The sequence below is a fragment of the Chironomus tepperi genome, unplaced genomic scaffold (assembly GCF_022539635.2).
Source record: "Chironomus tepperi strain 1889 unplaced genomic scaffold, CSIRO-AGI_Ctep_v1 contig_359, whole genome shotgun sequence".
Lineage (NCBI taxonomy): Eukaryota > Metazoa > Arthropoda > Insecta > Diptera > Chironomidae > Chironomus > Chironomus tepperi.
This window is the reverse complement of record NW_027226481.1, coordinates 4,411,566-4,432,969: the sequence shown is the minus strand read 5'-3', so window position 1 is coordinate 4,432,969 and position 21,404 is coordinate 4,411,566. Positions and strand designations below refer to the sequence as shown.

Sequence of the window (21,404 nt, the reverse complement as noted above, 5' to 3'; positions counted from 1 at the left end):
GAAGCTTAAATGAAAGTTTTTTTTGAAGACACATAAAATACAAATTTTTCCTGACATTAAATGTGAGGCATGAGGTATATGTGGATGTGTAGGATGAATAAAAACCCCAAAGTTAAATGGCGTATAGAAAACATTCGACAATATATCACCCGGAGTTTGCTTCCCTTCCGAAAGAGGGAAAATGAAAGGAAATAAAAAAAAATTGAGGTAGAATAAATGTGTGCTTTATAATTCCTTACTTCATTCATTTTATTCACACATATACACAGACACGACTACGCTTCAAGATAAATAGACAAATTAAACCACATATCACGTTTCTTACGGATGGAGCATTGCTACAACCATGAAATTTATGTTGTCGTAATTTACTACACTCTGGTATTGCCATCATCCTTGAATGAGGATGCTGTGCGCTAAATTTTAAGGTCTCTTTGTGCAAAAACTTTCCATTTTTTTTCTTCTCCTTCTTGCAGATTTACTGATACATAAACTTAATATAAATGGAACTAACACGTGATTCATGAAAAGGTTCTTAACACAGTGGTATAATTATACAAAAAAAAGTCTTTTTTAGCTTTGTTAGAGGTTTTCATTTGCAGAAAGTTTTTCTTCTGTTGAATTTAATGTCATAATTTTCAATGACATTGAAGGTGAAAAAATGAATTTATTCATTCACTCCTGTTCGAGTTATGGTCTTTGTTTATTTGTAAAGGATGAAAAATGTAGAAATAAATGAGAATTTCTATGAATGAACTCGTAATTGTGACAACTTTTTACCGTGTCATAGTTCCTGTATAATTTTATATGATTTATATCAGCGTTAGAAAGGGAAGGAAAGTGGAGTATATGTCTGGAGGGTTGTTTGGAGTATAATTACTCACGTACCTGAATAGGAAAAGGTGTTTAATCGATCTAACATCCAGTACCTGGTCGAAGTGACTCTGTTATGATGCTTGATCAAAATTTTACTCGATACCAAGTCAGATTAACCTATTTGAGACAAATGATTGACTACACTAATCCGTTGTGGCTCATAGCTTTCTTTAATTGGCATCTGAAGATGGTTCAGCTAGTTTTCACTTGCCAATTACAAAAGGATTGTGCTTGAAAGTGTAAAAGACCTGGTTTACATCTCTGTAGGTCTTCCTGGAATTGTCTCAATAAATCGTGACTTGGCAGAGACTAGAATGGCCAATCATCAATAAACCTAAATCCTTTTAATACTCTTAATACCCTCTTACTCCTTGTTATATACAAAATAATGACATTCAAGCTCTTAGAACCAAAGGAAAGTAAAAATGAAAGCATGAAAAGAACGAGAGGAGAAAAGCGGATGTGGTTGTTTGGCTCATTAGGTGTGGGCATCATTAAATAAACATTAGCAACAATAGCGAGCGAAAAGGATTGTGCTGTAAATAAAGCCCTTTTTTATTCAGTATTTGCATAATAAGCACGTTTTACTCATTTTTACATCCACAAAATTTGCATATTGAAATTTTATGGATCGAAAAATATTTTTTTTTTTCACAATGAATGAAGATTTTTTATAAATTTAAATAATTTAGATTGTTTTCATAATTTTTAACGATTATTGAGCAGACCATAGCCCTGGATTTTTTTTTGTGTTGGGAGCGATAATGAAAATGAAGCTATTAAATAAAAATACTCATTATTTACACATGCTTATGAGATTTTTAATTTTAAACTGGATTAATCTATAAAATTGGTCACTGATTTTTTTTTTATCATTTTCTGCCACTGTTATGATTACTTTCGATTTTTTTTTATGTGAATCTGTTGATATTTTTTTGAAGGTCGATGAGATTATGGTTATTCAAAATAATTTTGATGAGCCTATAATGTGGGATGTTTATCTGTCTGATCGGGTTTATTTGAATTTTAATTTCAATATTATTGAAAAATTAATGAGATTTTTAATTTTTCTGGACGATTTTTTTTATTAATTTTAAGTTTTTTAATTGTTTTGCAGTATTTTTAAGGATTACAGATTGTTGGAATGAGATTAAATGTGGACTAGATTGAACACTGCAGGGGATTGGTACAGAGAGGTATTCAGAAGTAGGTCTTGGATCACAGCTGATCTGTACGACAAGCGAAGAGATTCAGAAGCCAAAACAGAAGCTCATCAACCTGCCAACACCCTAAAACATAATATTATTCTGAAAGTCTGATTTAAATTCTAGATAGTGCCAATCCCATTAATCGACAATCCAATAACCTTCAAAATTCAAAAGACACCTGAATTCATTATCAATCTCCTTTTTTAATCTCCACATTATGAATTTTTTTTTATCAATTTTATTAAATTTTTTATCTCTCCCACGAATTTTAAAATTCATCAGCCGCCATTGCATTAACATTGATTGATTGATTTATATTGATAATGTTTGACCGTTACATTGAAATAAATTTTTCAACTTTCATTTTTATTGAATTTTAAATTCAGATTTTTTTTTTGCATTAAAAATTTATTGCAAAATATTCTTGCTTTAATGCCATTTATGCAAGATTTCAATTCAATGTCTTTTTTGTGAAAAAAAATATAAAAAAGTTGACATAGGCCTTAAATTGTATTCACAATTTTTTTTTATTTATATTATATTGTGAAATAGAATTAAATGCAGTTGCAATTTTTCGTCAACGGAAAGCCTTTTGGACATGCAAAAATAATTTTATTTGACCATGACACAAATTTGACATCTGTGTGGCCATCAAAGTCTTAAACGACGGTTATTATTACTCATAATTTTTCTAAAAATCACATCAACTATAACGAGCAATGTCATAAGTTCACTAAATAAAAAATCTATTGACGGAAATAATGTGTACAAATTGCAGCATTAGTCAATTTATGAAATATAAAATGACTCACATGGACAACAATGAAGTCAGCTTTAAAATAAATCATAAACACATAATTGCTACCTTTTCATTAAAATGTCGGCTAAATTTCATCAGTTGTAGTTACTTTAATGGTAATATTTCCGTGTATTATTCGGTAAATGGACATGTTGATCATGTTAAGTTGATTTAAAGTTCAAAATGATGTTAATTTTGAGGAATTGGAATTGGAGTTGTACTTGAATGCAGAGGTATTTGGTATATGAGGTAGGATTACGGTCATTAACTTGTGGTGTCCGAGGTAGTTAACCTGAACGAGCTTAACAGAACTATAACTATGATTTCTGTATAGATTATTCTAAAATTCAATCAAAGTTGAACCTCAATAATCTCCTTTAACAACAAAATAGATAAGTAGAGAAATCTTCTAAGCTATACTCAAACTATAGGTCAGAACAGAACCACAGATGCTCATATAATGAAGATAACTAAGTTCAAAGTTCTTGAATTACATCAATGAAGGTCAATGTTGTGGGTCATCAGAAAATCTACACATTTTTGTTCGATTTCAAGAGAAACGTGTAACTTAGAAGATTAACAAATCAGACAAAGTCGTCAAAAATGTTCTGAATCAGTTATCGAGACGCATATGTGAATCCTTGACATGATGATCTTTAGTAGGGAGTCTAATACATGTCTGTACATCTAGAGATGAAGATTCTGGTAGTTTAGATTGTTTATTAGCAATTTGAGTCCAGTTTGAGCTCAATAATGCCAATTTCTAGTGGTATTCCACACTTAAAACTATCAAAACATTGAATAATTCAAAAAATCTATCAAAACATTGAACAATCAGCTCATTTGAACATTTTGAAGTATTAATCAGTAAGAAATCATTATCAATTTGATTTAATGTACCAGAATTGACAAACAACCCCACGAGAATCATTCAGATTTATTTATAAATCGTATAAACGACATTTCCATCTATTATCAATATTATTCTATATTTTCAAGTGAATAAAATGAGTTGTAAGTTTCGTTAGCTGAATTAATAAATTAAAAAATGTGAAATTATTACAAATAATTCTCTTTTATTTTTTCATCTCTATAATCAATGCAGTTACAACATTAGTAAATATCTGCATAATATCTATTATTGCAACTTTTGTGGGTGCATCACCGCAATTATATTACCGAGAATATCGTGAAATGGGTTGTCCAAATTTTAACCAACACGAGACCGTCCATTTGCCACATCCATACGATTGCCGAAAATATCTAACATGCTTATCGAAAAGTGTTATGGAGCAGACATGTCCAGGCAATTTACATTGGAATATCGAGAAAAATTCATGCGATTATCCACATAATGTTAAATGTGAGGAAGCCGTTGAGTTCAGTCGTCAGCAGAAAAGAAGCAATTAAACAGTAATTTTTTTTTGTTATTATGTGTTATTTTTTGAATTGAATAAAAATAAAATTTTTTTAGGTCAATAAAATATTTCACCTGCTTTAATCTCGTTTGAAAAAATATATATAATTAATTAATTAATTTAAAAATTCCCATGTGGAGCAGTTTAAGTTTGAAATCAACAGAACTCATGGCTCTTTAAACAAACATCATATTTTTTTGATAACATTTAGCATTGAGATTTCTATTACTCTAGGTCAAACATAAAATTCTAATCTTTCATCTTACTGATGTGGATGAAGAAGAAATAGATGAAAATATCTCTCGTCTATCGTATGTCGAATGGCGCTTGCGAGGCTACAAAGCGTTAAAATATTCAATTGTCAAAAAAATAAAACGTAAATAAGAAATTTTTTTTGTGTGTTTTGATTTTCTTATTTGCTCTTTTCTCATTTCTGCTACATGCGATGAAATTTAAAATTTTGATGATGATTATGAAGATGACGATGAGCCTTGAATTCAATAAAAATTCTTTTTATTTAGAATAAATGTTTTCCTAATTTTATTGAGCAAAATAAGTTAAGAATTTTACAAGATTCTTCTTCACCAGGGGTGATGGTGTTCTGACTTGAGTTATGAAAATGACTGATTTATCCTTGTATTGTCTGATTTTGGCTTATATTTTGTGAAGGACTTATATTATCTCTTAAGTCGATTATCAAAAGATTGAGACAAAGCTTGACTAGCCTAAAGCGTTCGATTTAGATGATAAATACTCCGACCATTACAAACCGGATAATCGATCCTAAGTTTGGAACCAAGCCGTCGTGACTCAGGGTACATAGTCAGGATCACACTAGTCTGGGGCCGGATTTTAGATATCTTAACTGATTAAAAACAATAAATACTCTACAATCTTGAATTTCTGGCTCATTTTAGACTTTGGCCTCGATCATGTAATTGTCATCGCTATGTTATTCTGCTATTTAGTAGCTTTAACATGTTAAGAAATCATTTGAGTCATTGCCTTCAATGTGTGGTTTGATGATACATAAACTTTCAAAATATTACACAAATATCTGAGTTTGGCACCAAAGAGTCTACAACAGTCTGCAAAAAATAAGTTTCAACATTAAATTTGCCAGCAAAAAGAATTGTCGCCCTTGATCTCATCTCAATCGCATCCCTGACTCTTTATTAAAATTTATTCTCATCTCGATGAATGAGAATAATTGATGAAATCATGTTGATAACTTTCATCATTTGTGATTCATAATATGCGGCATTTTTTTTGTGTGCGTTTGTGTCTTATTCTACTAGAAACAATTCAATTACCGACATGAAAAAAGAGAAAAAAATATATTTTTATCATCATCACTAAGATGATCAAGAATGTTATAACAATGAGGAATGGGAAATAACAGAATACTTCTTAATTTTCAACTGCTTTATTGTTCTCGTTTGGCTGGGATTTGAATAAATTTTCTCGAGGTGTCAACGTGTCATTTTTTTAAAAGTAAATTCAAAGACGTCAATTGCGTCATGGGAAGATATTTTTGTAAATAGAAAAAATTTTTTAGTGGCTTTTAAGATGAATGTAAAGTTAGCCGCTATGTCTGTGGATGTTAATTGTGTATTTTTGTGGAATTCAAGAAGCATAAAATGTTTGCTGATTTGAGTTGGGTTTGTTGTTGGAGTGTCTGTTGTAGGGATTAGTTTGGAGGTTGTCTGGACTACTTTTAAGGGTTTCTGGACCATTTTCGAGGGATCATTGCAGTAAGTACAGAAGGTCAATTTGAAAATTGACCAATTGGACTCTATGTGATGTCTAAATCCCTCCAATTTCCACCTCCCCATCTTAATTAACTTACAAAAAATTCTCATTAATAATCTCTTCAAAATTACTGCCATGTCATCGCCACGAGTTCATTCAAAAAAATTAACTGCACAATTTTTCATTCAGACAATAAAACAGCAAATTCATGCTCAAGTAAAAATTGTCACAGACAAAAAGTGAAATGACAAGTGGAAAAATTTTAATTTTAAAAAAAAAAAATTTCCACAATTCCACTCTTCAAAACCCTCATCATCCTCGAGAACCGCACGATATTCATATACGAGAAAAGAATATTTCCTTCCACATAAGTCAGAGGTATTAAATAAAAATTCCATGACATCAACAATGTAACAATAAGTTAAAAAAAAGAAATGTGCTGATTAATAATTCTTGTGACAATATATGGAACTCTATAGAATGAGAAAAAAAGAGAGAATGGGTGTGCTATGTTGATTGTTTTCCATCATTACGGATATAAAAGACTTTCATTAGCGTAAAGTAAAGACAAGAATGAAGAAAGAATTCATTTTTTTTATACATTTTCTGTCAGCAATAGCTTCAAGACATGAGACGACTGCAGACACACAAAGGCATGAGTAGTTTGTGCAGAAAGTAAATTGATGCGACTGTATACATAATTGGTTGTTGTAAATTATCATGTTAATGTGACGGAGGAGCGCATTTTTAGGGTAATTGATGATTTGCATGAATTTATAACATCCAAAAAAATCAAGTCACAAGTCCAATTAGACAAACCACAAGTCTAACATACTCAATCCACAAACATGCTAAGTCAGTGTATTTTTAGACTCTATAAATAAAACAAGAAGAGGAAAATTGAAGACAATAATGAAAAAAAATTCTTATTGTTTTGAGTTCGTTCCAACATATCTCTTTGTAAACTAATGTCGCGAGCTGCAAAGGCTTAAGTCGTGATGAAGACGAAAGAGAAACAAAACAAAGAAGGCAATAAGAAAAAAAAATTTTTTTTTTTGTTTAAGAACCACTTTCAGCATCAATGTGCCCGTAGCATGCGAAAAAGAAAAGAAATAATGTTAATAATAATACAGGCAGAAATTGTTTTCTCAACATCTCTTTAAGACCTGATGTTAATGCTATCGAGAGGGATAAAAATATAAAGTATAAAGCATGAAGGAATACGATGAGTTGGATAAGTGATCGGTGGGGTTGTGACAAAGAGCGCTATTAATCGCATTTGATAAACTGCTTTGTATAAATTTAACGGAATTTTGAAATTTAAAAGAAAAAACGTTCACTTCGAAAAGTTTTTTGTCAATAACTTTCAGGAAACTTACATTTTTGAAAAGATTTAAAGGAAAACAACTTAAAAAAGTTGGCAAAATGTCAGTGACATTCAACTAGAACTTAAATACAGTTCAATTCATACTAAACCGCCAAACCTAACCTCAAACTTCCTCCATCATCTCACAAAACTATGCTAAAGAAAAAGAAAAAGTGTAAAGAACGGACTTGATGTTAAAGAACTATAGAGAGCATGGAAAATGATAATGGCCTCATGATTGAATGATTTTTTTTCGGTTGAAGGTCTGAGTGTCAATGTACTATTGGCTCTCGGCTTAAAAGAAAGAGTTATAATGGCTTATAATACCTCCATATAGATTTTTTTCTTCTCTGTTATGTCTGCAACTCTATGCTGGTATAATTTTAATGGCTCGTATGCATTCTAACGAGAACATTTAAGTCACTTGAAGCGAAACTATTTTTTCATGTCAACTTTTTGACTTTTTGTCGCTTTTTTTTACAGTAATTCGATTTTTCTAAATTCAGCACCGAGCAAAAGTTTCAGTCTGTGTAGAAAATTTTTTTATATTGCATGACATAGACAGAAGAAGTAAAAAAATAAAAATTAAAAGCTTTTAACAACAAACTTTTTGTCATTCCTTATAATGTCCACATCATATACATGATGCTTGTGATGCTGTGTACATATGAGAACAAATAGAAAAACTTTATACTTTGCATCATGAGGTGCATAAGTAAATAGGATGATTTTAATGTGAGGAGAAATGGAAAGAAGTTACGGAAATTAAATATATTATTTTTTTGACTGTAAAGTGAGGTTATGTTGGAATTTTTTTGTTGGTATGAAAGGGTTTTGGGAATTAGAAAAAAAGTTTTTAAGGTTTTTGTGTTTAATTTTTTGAACGGACTGGGAATATGGTTGAAAATTAATTGTTTGAATTAATCATAGGAATGTACAGAAGGCATCTAGATGCTGATTTGAATAAATAAGCATGAGAAAATATCCAAAATTAGAGAATTCCTTAGGAATCGACTTGGATCTCTGAATGAATGACCTTAAAAATCGACTCCCAAGTGATCTAAATGGAATTTGCATAAAATTTCAAAATTCATCCTTCAAAACATCTACACAAGTTGAATTCCGACAGAAAATCATTTATTGTCTTTTATTTTAAGTCCTTCTAGAAAACTCAACCTTACAATCCCACCCATCCAGCATCACAAGCTCTAAATAACTCAACAAATTAACAAGCAAATAAATTCATTCTTTCAATTCCTTCTTGGAAGTCTTGCATCCATAATCATCATCTGGGATCAAAATGTCGATCGTCAACAATAGACAAAATAAGAAGTAGACAACATCATGTGCTGTCAAATAACTTTTATAGAAGGTCTATTATTAAACTTGCAAAAGTTCGTAATCTCAAATCTCACCCAAGCACCAACAACATACAGGTTAAAAAATATAAATATTTGCAGACATTCTAGCCATGCACATAAAAATAGCTATTTATTTATTCATAAAGTAGGAGATGGAGCAAAAGTGCTGTACATGCTACAAGGATGAAAAGGAACAAACAAGTCACAGATAAATATTAAAAATTTAAATTATTGTTTAATTCTGTACAGTTTTTTTTTTTTTATTTTCTTGCTTGTTGGATGCTCTCTAGTGTGAATTGTATTTGCAGAAAGTCAGCATCAGTTGGTGCAGGAAATTTGCTTTTTTTTTAATATTTTTGCATATACAAATTCAAGAGTGTCTGTGAACTATAAGAAGCTTTTAGCAATAAAATGGGGAATTTCTTGCTTTTGGATTAAAGGATGTTGACTGGAAAGCAAGTTGTGCTGAAAGTTGAGAGTCAGACAGATGATTCAAGGGTTTTGGAATGAACAGAATCTTCAAGCTGATCATCTAATCCACAACATACCACAAAGCAGCACATTCCCAATAACAAACGAAATTCCAGACGGCAAAGAAATTCTTAAATTTTTTCTTAACGACTTCGACCCTAACATTATAGCATTAAAACGTCATAAACACACCCTGCACCAATTTTTATGTCTATAACGTACGAGGCGAGGAATTAAAATTTCGTTAAGCAAATTATTATCGAAAAAAAAAGAGAGGCAAAAAAACATATAAATTATATTTTTTTCCTTCATACCGCGCATAATTACCACAACCAAACAAATTATCTCCAATTTACGATCGGTAACGCTCATTTTTCTTATATCATCGAGAGGGATTTAGCGTTCTGTGGCTCATTGTGTCTCTGTATGTACCAATGTGCAACTTACAAGTTCAATTGTAAGCACTATGCCATGGTAATTTACAATTAACCTTTTCATTAAGAATATTTTTATGTTGTGAGATTGGAATTAATGGCTTAAATGTTGTAATGTTGCTCACATTTTCATATCAGCGATGGAATTTATATAAAAAACAAAACAAAAAAAATATTAATTTTCATATTTTTTTCATCATTTTATTGTAAATATTTCCATTCAATTATTATTGCGTTAAATGGCTTATGAATTGGATTATATTTTAATTGTGAATATGATCTTCTTACATTATTAATATTGATAAGCTCACTCAGCTTATGATGTAATCAATTAAAAAAGCATTTTTGTGTTGAGCGATTGCGGATCATGATTATGACATCAATTGCATCACAGTATTAAATGTAAAATATGAATTGGTACAAAGTTGGAAATCGTTGAGTTGAAAAAGTTGATTAAAAGCAGTGACTAAAGGAGCTTTGGTGAATTTGTCACAAACCACGTGGTCAAATAATACAAAATCATTGATAACTTTTAAATGGTAGAATTTATTGACTTAAAACTTTGTAGGATGATCTTTGCTACTTTTTTTTACGTCATTAAGTGAATTATGATAAGTTTCAATGAATTTAAGTTAGTTTAATCTGCAAAAAACTATTTGAAGTGGAGAATTTTTTTCCCTCAAATTTGAATTTTTCAACAGACAAAACTTTTAAGTATACAAAATGAAAGCAAAAATGTCAAAAAAACTTGCTAAATTTGCTTTTTTGCCCGAAGCCTTACATTTTTTTGTTTTATTTATGGAAATTACAAAAGCGAGTGAGTTGTATTTCTGCAACAACTTCTTCAAGACCTTGCCATTCACAATATTCTGACCTTATTCTTGAAGCAAGAAATCGTTTCTCTTTACTTTTCTTTTGCATAACTATTTACTTTAGCATTACATAAATTGTTTAATGATTTATTTTTATAAGTACATGATAAATATTCTGTCATTTATTTTCAGCAACTTATTGGCTGCACTTACTTGCAGTGTAAGATATCTTGCTTATGCCTTATTAAGGAAACTCATAATCTGCACACGCAAAATGTCGTTCAATTTCCTTTTTCTTTTGGTGGCTTTTATTATGCATATTTAAGAAATAAATTCATGTTTCACGTTTTGCTGGTCATTATCAGTGTTTGTGGATCTCCTTATACTGATTATACAAAAGGAAACGGGATGTTATCTGCAATTTTGTTGTCTGTCCTCCATATGCATGCATTTTATAAAATATAATATCAGAAAATGCGCTTCAATGACCCCAACTCGATTAACCTGTTTAAGTTCCTTTAATTTCATGCCTTCTTTTTTCATGATAATCAATTTTTACAGGAAAAATAAGAAGAAATGCATGGCAAAAATTAATAATTAATGCCTTTTTTATTGCCACCGGGAGTGAAGATAAAGATTTCGTAAAAGAAAAATATTTCATTCTCATTATAAGCTTATGGACATTATATACAACACAAAAGAAAGATATCATAAGAATCATTAATTATATTCACAATTCGTAAATAAAATAATCATGCGAATTCATTTGTGCAGTTGAGAGTTGTTTAATATTAATGAAAAAGACAAATATGAGAAATTGATCGGGCTGCCTTTTTTTATATAATTTATGAAAAATTGGTCCTGGCTGACGAAATGACGCGTATGCGATTAAGATAAATACATCATTTATTTAAATGATATCATTTAACATCATGAAGCCTCTTTTCACGCAATTTCATAAAAAATAACTTTTATTGACCATTTATTTTTTATAATATCTGACAATATTTTTTTATGAATTGTGTGCTTAATGTTTGTTTGCGGATCGATAAAGTCAATTGGAAGGATTACAGTGAGGCTGAGTAATTTTATGATTGAGTTTTTGGGTCACAACGGTCGTAATGGCATTTTGGGGGTGCAGATGCGTGATTTTGGACAATTTCAAATTTTAAGTTCATTTAACTTTTAACGGATTTTTAAAATTTGAATTCAAAACTGGTCAAATATTTGTCCACTTCGAAAAGTTTTTCATCAATTTCAGAAGCTTCAATGGAAATCATTGTAAAATTCCTCTAAAATATGATGAAAAAGAGTGGCAAAAGCTGTCCTTAATCCATCAAATACCTTCAGTCAGCCTCGTTTAAAAGCAAATTCAAATCAATTGCGAAATCAATTTCCATCAAAATGAAATAAACCCAAAAAAAAAAAAGTTCTCAATACATAATCCCTTTCAATTTCAATTTGTTGAAATTAAACCTCATCCATAATGTTCCATGATCCCTCTCACGACTTTATTGTATCTCGAAAATCAATAAACTCAATTTAAAATATTCCACCATCATTTTTTTCTGTTGTTCACAAAAGGAATTTTAAAACCTTTCTTTTATTCCCTTTTAGTGTCTCTTATCTCACTCAGCATAAAATTTCATTCATTATGTCACGCGCAAGACATTTTTTCATCGCTACATTAATGTCTAATTTAAATTTTTTTTCTCTTGTTGTTCATTCTCAACATTTTCCATCACCTAACGTACATTCAGGCTGATGAAGAAGGAGAAAGAAAAAAAAAATCTGTTGATTTTTAATTACATTACATTACAGTAAAAATTCCTTTCTATCACAAACTTGTCGCAACAGCAAATTTCCATTTCTGTTATGTGGAAGAAGTTTTTTGCCACCCTCAAAATAACATTGACCGTTTCCATTAATGTATTTTTGCTTCTTTCTCATTATATTCAGTAATTAAAGTAATGTTCCTTTGTTTTCCGCATTGCCATTTTTTTCATGGCTGTGCTTTATGAGGACGAAGTGGGGACTTTTTAGGGGAATTAATGTGGTTATTAATTAGACGGGATTAGGGGCGTGCAATTTTTTACAGGAATTAGAGGGGTTTTAATGGTTTTTCTAGGAAAATAATATTTTGAATGAGAATTTCCTGAAGGAAACACGCCGGAATTGAGGTTATGATTTATGGATCAGCATTATGTGATCTCCTTGCCATATCTATCAAGGAAATATCCAAAAATCCATCAAGAATCACCAAAAATTCCACGACTTCCCATCACCATCAATACTATCTCCAAGCAAACCTATTAAAATTTTTATTTTCGAAAATTTTCACCTCTTTAACCTCAAATTCACATCAATCCATCACCTTTAACCCAGCCATCAGCCAACGTTTTCAATCAGCTCCAACCAATCTCATATCCCACTCCCACAAAAACCGACAATTAAAACCAATTTTTTTCACTCGAAAAATATAAAAATTAATGGATAAAAGCGCATCCAATCTCATTATTTGCACTGACTGATAACAAAAAATAATTTTTTTTTGTGTTTTTCGGCCTCCAATCTCGCGCTTGACATAATGTTCACGGGACAGCTGTAGGGACATTAATGATATCATAATGTGAAATTATTACACCAACGAGTGAGATATTATGGACTATTTTTTGGGTGACTTGGGGTGGTTTGGAGAAAGCTTTAATGTGGATTATGGGCTGTAAAACTCAAAGCTGAGTGTTAAGAGATTTTATGGACATTTTTTTGGATTTTATATGAGTTAGCTGAAGTAAACTTTGAAATTTTGGAATTTTTCAAATTTAAATTCCATAAAACCTTCTATTCAGCTTTAAAACAAGCAAATATTCCACACCTGTGCTATATTATCCTTAGACAAACATCACATTTGCAACATCCAAGGTCTAAACCTTCCCAAACGCCTATCAAGAACAAAAATACGAACCTCTTTAAATATTCTTCATTAGTACTTTAATTTCCATAAGAAAACGTCAAAATAACAAACGATAAAGAGTGTCTAGAAGCCACACCGCTCACGCAATTCAAGTTTTTATTGAAGAGAAGCAGGAAATGTCGCAATAACATGAGTTAAACAAAATAATGAAGAAACGTGCGATGCATCGATGAATGAGAACTGTCAGAATTGTGTATGCATAAAAGCAGAAATTAAAGGAATTTCTACGTGCCAATGATGCGTGGCCTCATACATACATAGTGTATATATGGCAAACGTAAGTAAGTAAAGTTAAACGTACCACTGACGACCACCAATGTAAATAATAATTATGTGAATTTGTGCAAGGAAATGAGAAAGGCAATTGGCGACAAAAAAAGTGCAATCATATACATTTAATTTAATTAACTTTAACTCCCTATCTCTCATGCTCACTGCTTATTATTTTGCGAGCATTGCAATTCATTGACTTTGGTCATGTATCATATGCAGACTGTACTAAATTGTATCGAATTTCCATGTCCATGATTAATGTGAAAATCGCACTTTGGATTGGAGATAATCGTTCATTTATTTAATTGACCTCAATGGATTTACTGTAGGAGATTTTTTTAATGAGCACATTCTGTCAATAATGTAATGAATTAAGTCTGTCAACTTTTCTTTATTTTATGTGTTGCTTAAAAAATTCCTTCTCGTGACTACACAAAAAAATATTTTTTTTATTATCAGCCTCAAAAATAATTTTTCCATCAAGACATAAAATCACATTTCTGAGTCATTACACGGCATTAACTTTACATTAGCTCCAGATATAAAATAAGTTCAGGTAAATCTTAAAAATGAAATAAAAATATTTCGTTTTGAGGCAGCATGAGTGAAAAAGTAAAATACTTACCGATAAGTACATTTGATTGCTGTTTAATTAACCAATTAAAATAGCTGTTTAATAGCAGCACTGATTGTGTAAATGGAGGCTTTTGTAGTCTAAGTAATAAGTCAGTGAAGGGCGAAGGGAATTGAGGCTTGAAAAAAAATATTAAGGCGTGTGGTAATGTTTGGAATGATATTGATGAGATAATGTGAGGTGTAAGTCGTGGATGGAAGTTTGATGGAGGTAAATTATGGGAGATTAGAAGTTTTTTTTTGCAGTTTTATGAATTTAGGTTGACTTTGCAGATTTTCTCTAACAGAGCACAATGTAACTGATCAAGCACCTTGTATATTTGGGTTTAATAGCTTTTCTGGCATTCAGCTGAGATTGGGGACTATTTCGACAGGAATGATCAATCATGACCGATGGTAATGTTCGGTCCCAATACTAAAGTCGACTAGACTTCTTAGAAATTTCAGGGTTTGCTCTAAACCGCATTTTGAGCCTTAGTTGTTTTACTTTGATGAACCCTTCCTCATTAAATGATCATTAACGTCTTTAACGTTGTCCAATATTCTCTAAATTGTCAATTTTCATCAAAAATCCAGACTGCATCATTATCAATTATCCAAAACCTTTCATGATTTTCTACAGAAAACTCCACATTTTCCCCACAAAATTCTTCATTATCAAGCTAAATTCTCATCTCATTCCTCAATAAAAGTTGCAGTCGCAGTCTCACAAACAACTTTCTGAGAAGTAAATTAACAAACCATTCAAAGATTCTTTCTAACTATTCTTCTTTTGCTCGACTATAAAATCACTTCCATGAAATCTGTCTGAAAAAAAGAAATCCTTTCATACTAATTTAAACGATGATGTTCACCGTTCAATGGCACACGAGGGCAGAGAGATATTTGTGAAGCTTAGAATGAGCGAAGTAATCACGTCGCAATTTAATCAAAGAAAAGAAATCTCTGCTCATTATGCTGTCGCTATGGATAAAATGATGGCAATCTACATTTTTTTTTTTATATTCCTTCTTTTTGTTCTTCCTTTCAACTTCGGAAGTTCAATGAATTCATAGTCGATAAAAATGTGTTTCTTGTTCTTTTTGGTATGAAAATTGCAGTTATGTAGAAGGAAAAATGGAATGGCTTTGTGAATGTGTGCAAGTCTTTGTTGAGGGGGGAAAAACCCGAAAGCTTTTTCTTCCTTTTTCGACTCTCTTTAATGTTGAATGTTTCATGAAAATTATTTCGAATTCAGTCATAAATTTTGCTGTTTTTTTCTCTCCTACAAAACCTTTTTTAAGTGCATATTTTTCGGTAAAGATTTGCGGGTTATGTGTTTTTTGTGTGTATGGAGGTTTTTGAATGGGTTTTTGGGAATTTGTGAATGCTATGGATGGAATTTTTAAAGAGTTTGGGTCGATTTGGGTTGATGTGGAACAGTAGAGGTCATTATGCTTTGACGGATTGCGTGACATTTGATCAATATTGATCAGCCAATGAAGTAACAAGAAGAATATGACCAAGGCTACTACCCCAGGTCAAGGAACTCAAGAATTCTGAATTGTGAACATATTAGTGTTCATAATTAAAGATTCTATGGAAGTCTAGACAATCCCTGACTGCACAATGTCAATAAATCCCTCAATTTCCTGCGCTCCAAATCCAATCCATCCTCACAATGCTCATTCAACTTAATCACATTTCACATACATAAAGAACCGAGATTCCTTTCTCATTTGTTCCTCAATACACAAAAAAAGGAAAGAAAAATGCATTTTTCTTCTGTAGTCGGTTCTCCAATTTATTATTACATTTTTCCTTCACTTCTTTTTTTCACATAAATAAAAAAAGGAATCAAAATATAGAAAAAAATCACAAAGAATGGAAAGCTTCTTTTTATTGTTGAAAATAATCAAGAAAAATCAGCCACAAAGTTTAGTTCTTCTTTTTTGTGAAACAATTTTCTTTTACTGACTCTTTTGAGTTATTTCTTGGATGAAGTATGAAGGGAATTAGATTGGCTAGTGGAGATGTGCATGCGAATGTTTTTAAGGGCACGAAAGTTTGTTACTAACTGATGACGTCCGGCATTTGGTTAAATGGGTCTACAATGTTCAGTGCGATTTCAGAATAAAGTTATTTGTGGATAAGAATTGATAGAATTTTAGGATTTATAGACATAACTCTTGAATGACAATGCAGAGAATTTTAAAAGGTTAGTGAGTATTTAAGTGGGCTTTAGAAATTTATTTTAGGATATCTTACAAAATTAAGATTCTCATCGCAATTGACGTAATTCTTGACTTTATAAAAATATTGAAAATTCATCTGAATTCTAATAAAATTCTCAAAATCAAGCCGTCAGAGCTACAAACTCATCAAAGCAATTTCCATATTCCCCATCATCACTGACAATTTCCTCATTTTGTCACAAAATTTTACTGACTCGTAACGACATTTTTTTCCCACGATTTGGGAATTTCTTTCAATTTTTCAAATACTTTTCGCATACAATTATGATTCACATAATAAATAATATGGAAAATTTTCTTATTTTTCACCCAAAATACAAAAAATTCAATTTGCCTTTTTTTTCCCTCTGCGCAATTTAATTTATTTTTAGATATATCATTTACAAATTGGATTTTCCCATCAGACAGTCGTGAGTCTTATATTTTCGCATGTCTAGTGTTCTTTTTTTTCTCGTTCGATTTTCTTTTCGATCTATTAACCAAAGGGAAAGCAAAAAAGAGGAAAATAAAAATATAATGAGAAATAAAACGAAGAGAAAAATGAGAGGCAAAGTTGAGGAGAGTTGGAGGGTAAAAGTTTGATGAATAACGCTTTTGGGTAACTTTTGGGTGGAAAAAGTTTTAAGGGAATTTGAGGTAGATTTACATTTTTAAGACATTATCATAAGGTTGACTTTTTGGCTTAATTAAAACATTAATAAATGCTCAAAAAATGCTTAAATTTTAATATTTTAAACGTTTTCAAATTTAACAGTATTTATATTAAGATTCAAATTTTCAGTTTGAATTAGCCTAAAAATTCAAACAAATTCCGTTAGGACATTTGCGATGTCCTCTTACTTCCCTATGAAGCATGGATCGCTTTGGAAATTTTTGAATCTAGTTTGACTCCAGGCCAAGCCCGCAAGCACATTGAGTTGTCATCAAGACCAGCCAGACTACAAACTCATCAGCCCCCAACCCTAAATCTAACCAACTTTGACCTTATCAATCATCCATTTAAAAGTAACAAAGTAAAAAATCCAAAAGTAAACAACAAAATTCGCTAAGAAGTAATTTAAATTCCTTCATAAACTTTCATCTCCCTAAAGCTTCAATTTCCACGAACTTGAGAATGAAAAAAAGAAAAAACTTTATAATTATTCAACAAAAACAAATCACTCAGCACGAATCCATCTGGACAAATTGCCAGAAGTGCTATATCTTCATTTAATAAAAAACATTTGATAAGCGAATGAAAAAATAATAATTTTTTTTATCGTTGCCATGAAGATAATTTACATGATGCTTACGTCTGTAAAAAAAAACTTTGTCTACGTTCATCTTCTTTTAACTCTACATCCACGAGATTCAGCTGAAAAGCTAATCGCGTGAAAATTTTATAAATTTTTCTATTTGACGTGATGTTTTTGTGTCGCTTTAAAAATTGTTTATTGACATCAGAATTGACAAGCGATGTAATGATAGTTGGTAATGCAATTGACGAGAAATATTGTAATTCTGTCTAGCCAGAATGCTTCTTATCCTTTTTTTGTGTCTCTTTTGTTATTTACCGCAATGAAATGAAAAATTTGTACTGACATGAAAAAGTTCTTTTTTTTCTCAACTTTTAGTCAACATGTTGACAGTTTTTCTTTACTGTCGTAGCTAAGAAGAATTGTTGCTGTTTTTTGAGTCAGGGTTGGCTGTGAGATGTCAATTTTGATATTGTACCTTGAATTTTCTTGGTTTTCTAAAAGTTTCGAGCAGAAATTCTTAGGAATTCATTAGAAATCAGGTTCTAAGCGACTATGCTAATCATGTCCCTAAATCTATCGCGTTCTATCCTTAACACATAAAGCCCAAATATAATTTGACCCTCCAGCAACTCCACATCCATACCATCTCCCCAAACAGCATACAAAACTCAAAAATGAGCAACAAACTTTCACATAAAAATAAATTTTAAACGACAGCAGTGCTGAATGTAATGCTATTATATTCATGGTAAAGGATGTTCAGTTAATACACACATATAATATGAAATTATAGCATGTATACATCCTGTATCAATATCATCACCGTAATGTGCTTAAATGTTATAAGGCAATGACCAGACAATGTAAGGAAACTGAATTAATGAATGACTTTTATGATGTCTTTACTGTGTTTATCGTTGGACATTGTGGTAATTATGGCGTTTGGTATTGATTTTATGTTGGGTTTTGTGGGTGTTTAAGGGAATTTTATTATGAAAATCGACAAACTAGAGAACAATCTCGTCAATCATGACAAGCAGGAATGTATGTACCCCGTCAAGTGGGTTTCTATAGGAATTATCAACAAATAAGTCAAAATTCAGTTGAAAAATCAATTTTGTTGATTGAAAATATGTGAATTCCCTAAAATTCAATATCAAGCATCCAATAACACTTCCACAATGCTTTCCCCCAACTAAATCCCCACAAATCAGTCCATAAAAATTGCAAATAAATCCCAACTAGTCATCATCATCAATCCAAACTAGAAATAATAAAGCTGATGAAATATTTCATACATGATAAATGAGCTTTCATCAGCTATCCAGCTAAAGCTTTATTGCATACACAGCACATCATTCAAATGACCTTTCTGCCATCATACACCGTACCGTTGACAATAAATTTTCATTTTTTTTGCGAAGTAGAAAAAGAAAGGTTTCAAAAAATACTTTCTGTCTGCCGAGAGTTTTGAGAGCATCGTCATTGACATTCTTTGTTATCATGATATCATTTTACACACTGGTACTCCGTTCTATCCATTGGAACTTTAAACTTTATGTTTATTGAAAAGAAGAACAAAAGGTCATTATTGAAGGGACGAAGATCAAATACCGAGAAAATATTCCAATCTTCTCTTGTTTTTTTGTTGAGTGTGAATTGATAGCTGTAGAAATATGAATAGCTAGACGTTCATTGCTGTTTGTTGGATGTCACTCAATCAAGTGAGAAAATTCTTGTTAATGATAAGGGTTTGAAACTGTAGACGAGCAAGACAACGTGTTTGCTAGGAGATTATAAGGTTGTTGTGCTTACGGTAAGACATGAAGTTGTCCTGACGAGACCATAATGGCTAAGACGGCAATATACCGCTAGGGATAGTGATGAAGCTGGATATGAACTGGGAAAAGTCTTAAAGACTGATCCAATTTAATATCCTAGCAATTTCACTTCGAATGATCCTGAATAAACCCCATAATTAAGATCTGACGAACACTTTAATATTCCCTGCCTGTTCATCACTCAAAAAGCCTTGACATCTACAAAAAACACTTTAATTAAACCTTCATATCCCCCTCATCCTCAATAATATCCTTTCATTGTCTTCTAAAATCTAATTACATCTACAAATCGATATATGTCAACTACAAATCCATTATATCCAATAAGCAATTCAAAATTAGATATGAGAATTGCCTACCCACAAGCACAACAGAATTGTATCCAAAAATATGAAAGAACATGAAAATTTGATGACATACTACATAATATAAAGTATGAGTGGGGTTCTTTTGTGATAAATACCTGTAATAATAATCCATATTCATTCTATTGATACCAGCCTGAAGTGTTGGTGATAGAAAAAAGCACAAAAATGGTGTTAATGTCATGAGTGGCTCATTTGTTTTTAATTTTTGATTAATCGGCAATGTCACTAAGTTTGTTAGGTCCAACAAAACATTATTGCAATTAAAATTAACCACATAGAATGGATTAAGTAGACAATTATTGAGTGCTGTTGTCGGAAACAGGAAGAAATTATTTAATAAACCCGGTCGATTATTAAGCTGATGTCGCACTCTTGCACGATTGCCTTTAATTCGATTAAATGATCGATTCGTTGTATGATAACTCATTGTTATGCTGCACTTCCGATAATATTTATGTTTTCACCACAAAAAAATTTATTTTCTTCGTCAAAACCACAACACAATTTTATTTACAATAACTTAGCTACAGACTAACAGCATTGCCTTTAAAATTTCATCCCTTTCACTTCGTTTTCCTTTTAAAAACTCGCAAATTTTTTTCTCTCTTCTCGAAATTTTTTATATATTTTTTAGTTCTCGCCACTCTTTACCGCCTTACTTCTTACTGCTCTGAAATGTATATGGGAAAAAAATGTGCTTTTCGTATGATTTTTCCCGCTCTTCATTCAGTAAATTTTCCTTTTTTTTTCGTCGTTCGAAGCTTTTTTATATTCTATGTTCTCATAACTCGTGCCATATACACGAAAAATCTTTCATTTTTTTTCTCGTATGTGTGTGCGAATGAGAGACACTCTGCTGGAATGTTTTATTTGTGAAAAAAAGGAACATACACGAAAAAGCATCATCATTTTCACGACGAGAGAATGTACAAAATTGAGAGAATTTTCTTTTCGTCTCTGAGAAGCTTTTCTTCTTATAAAAATTTTCTCGCTTTTATTGCTTGGAAGAAATTGGATGAAAAACGAAATGTTGGGGAATGTTGAAGACGAAGGCAAATGTTTTATTGAAAGATATCCACACGATCGTGAAGTGGATGTCGTGATGAGGATTTTTGAACATGTTTCTTAATACCTTAAGATGTTTTTGTGCTTTAAATTGAGGAAGAATGGGATGGAAAAGTTTGTTAGCTCTTTAAAGACGTTTTATACATTTTAAACAGCTATTCGAAGAAATGTAGGTTGGAGAATATGATATGCAAAATTTGGGAATGATGGTTGTAGATTTTATTGTTGTTTTTAAGGATTGGAAGCTTAAAGATGTTTACTTTATTTTAGCTGAAATTCAC

At 31.3% G+C, this 21,404-nt stretch overlaps 1 protein-coding gene across 1 annotated transcript in view; it reads right to left on the bottom strand.

Annotated features, from left to right (window-relative positions):
- gus (splA/ryanodine receptor domain and SOCS box containing gustavus) overlaps positions 1-20,513 on the bottom strand; it is a 78,714-nt gene extending 58,201 nt beyond the window's left edge. Inside the window, exon 1 of the mRNA XM_070646407.1 lies at positions 20,154-20,513. Coding sequence (XP_070502508.1) covers positions 20,154-20,485 — 332 coding nt within the window. The 5' untranslated portion in view covers positions 20,486-20,513. The remainder of the gene's footprint in view (positions 1-20,153) is intronic.
- Between the last annotated feature and the right edge of the window lie 891 nt (positions 20,514-21,404).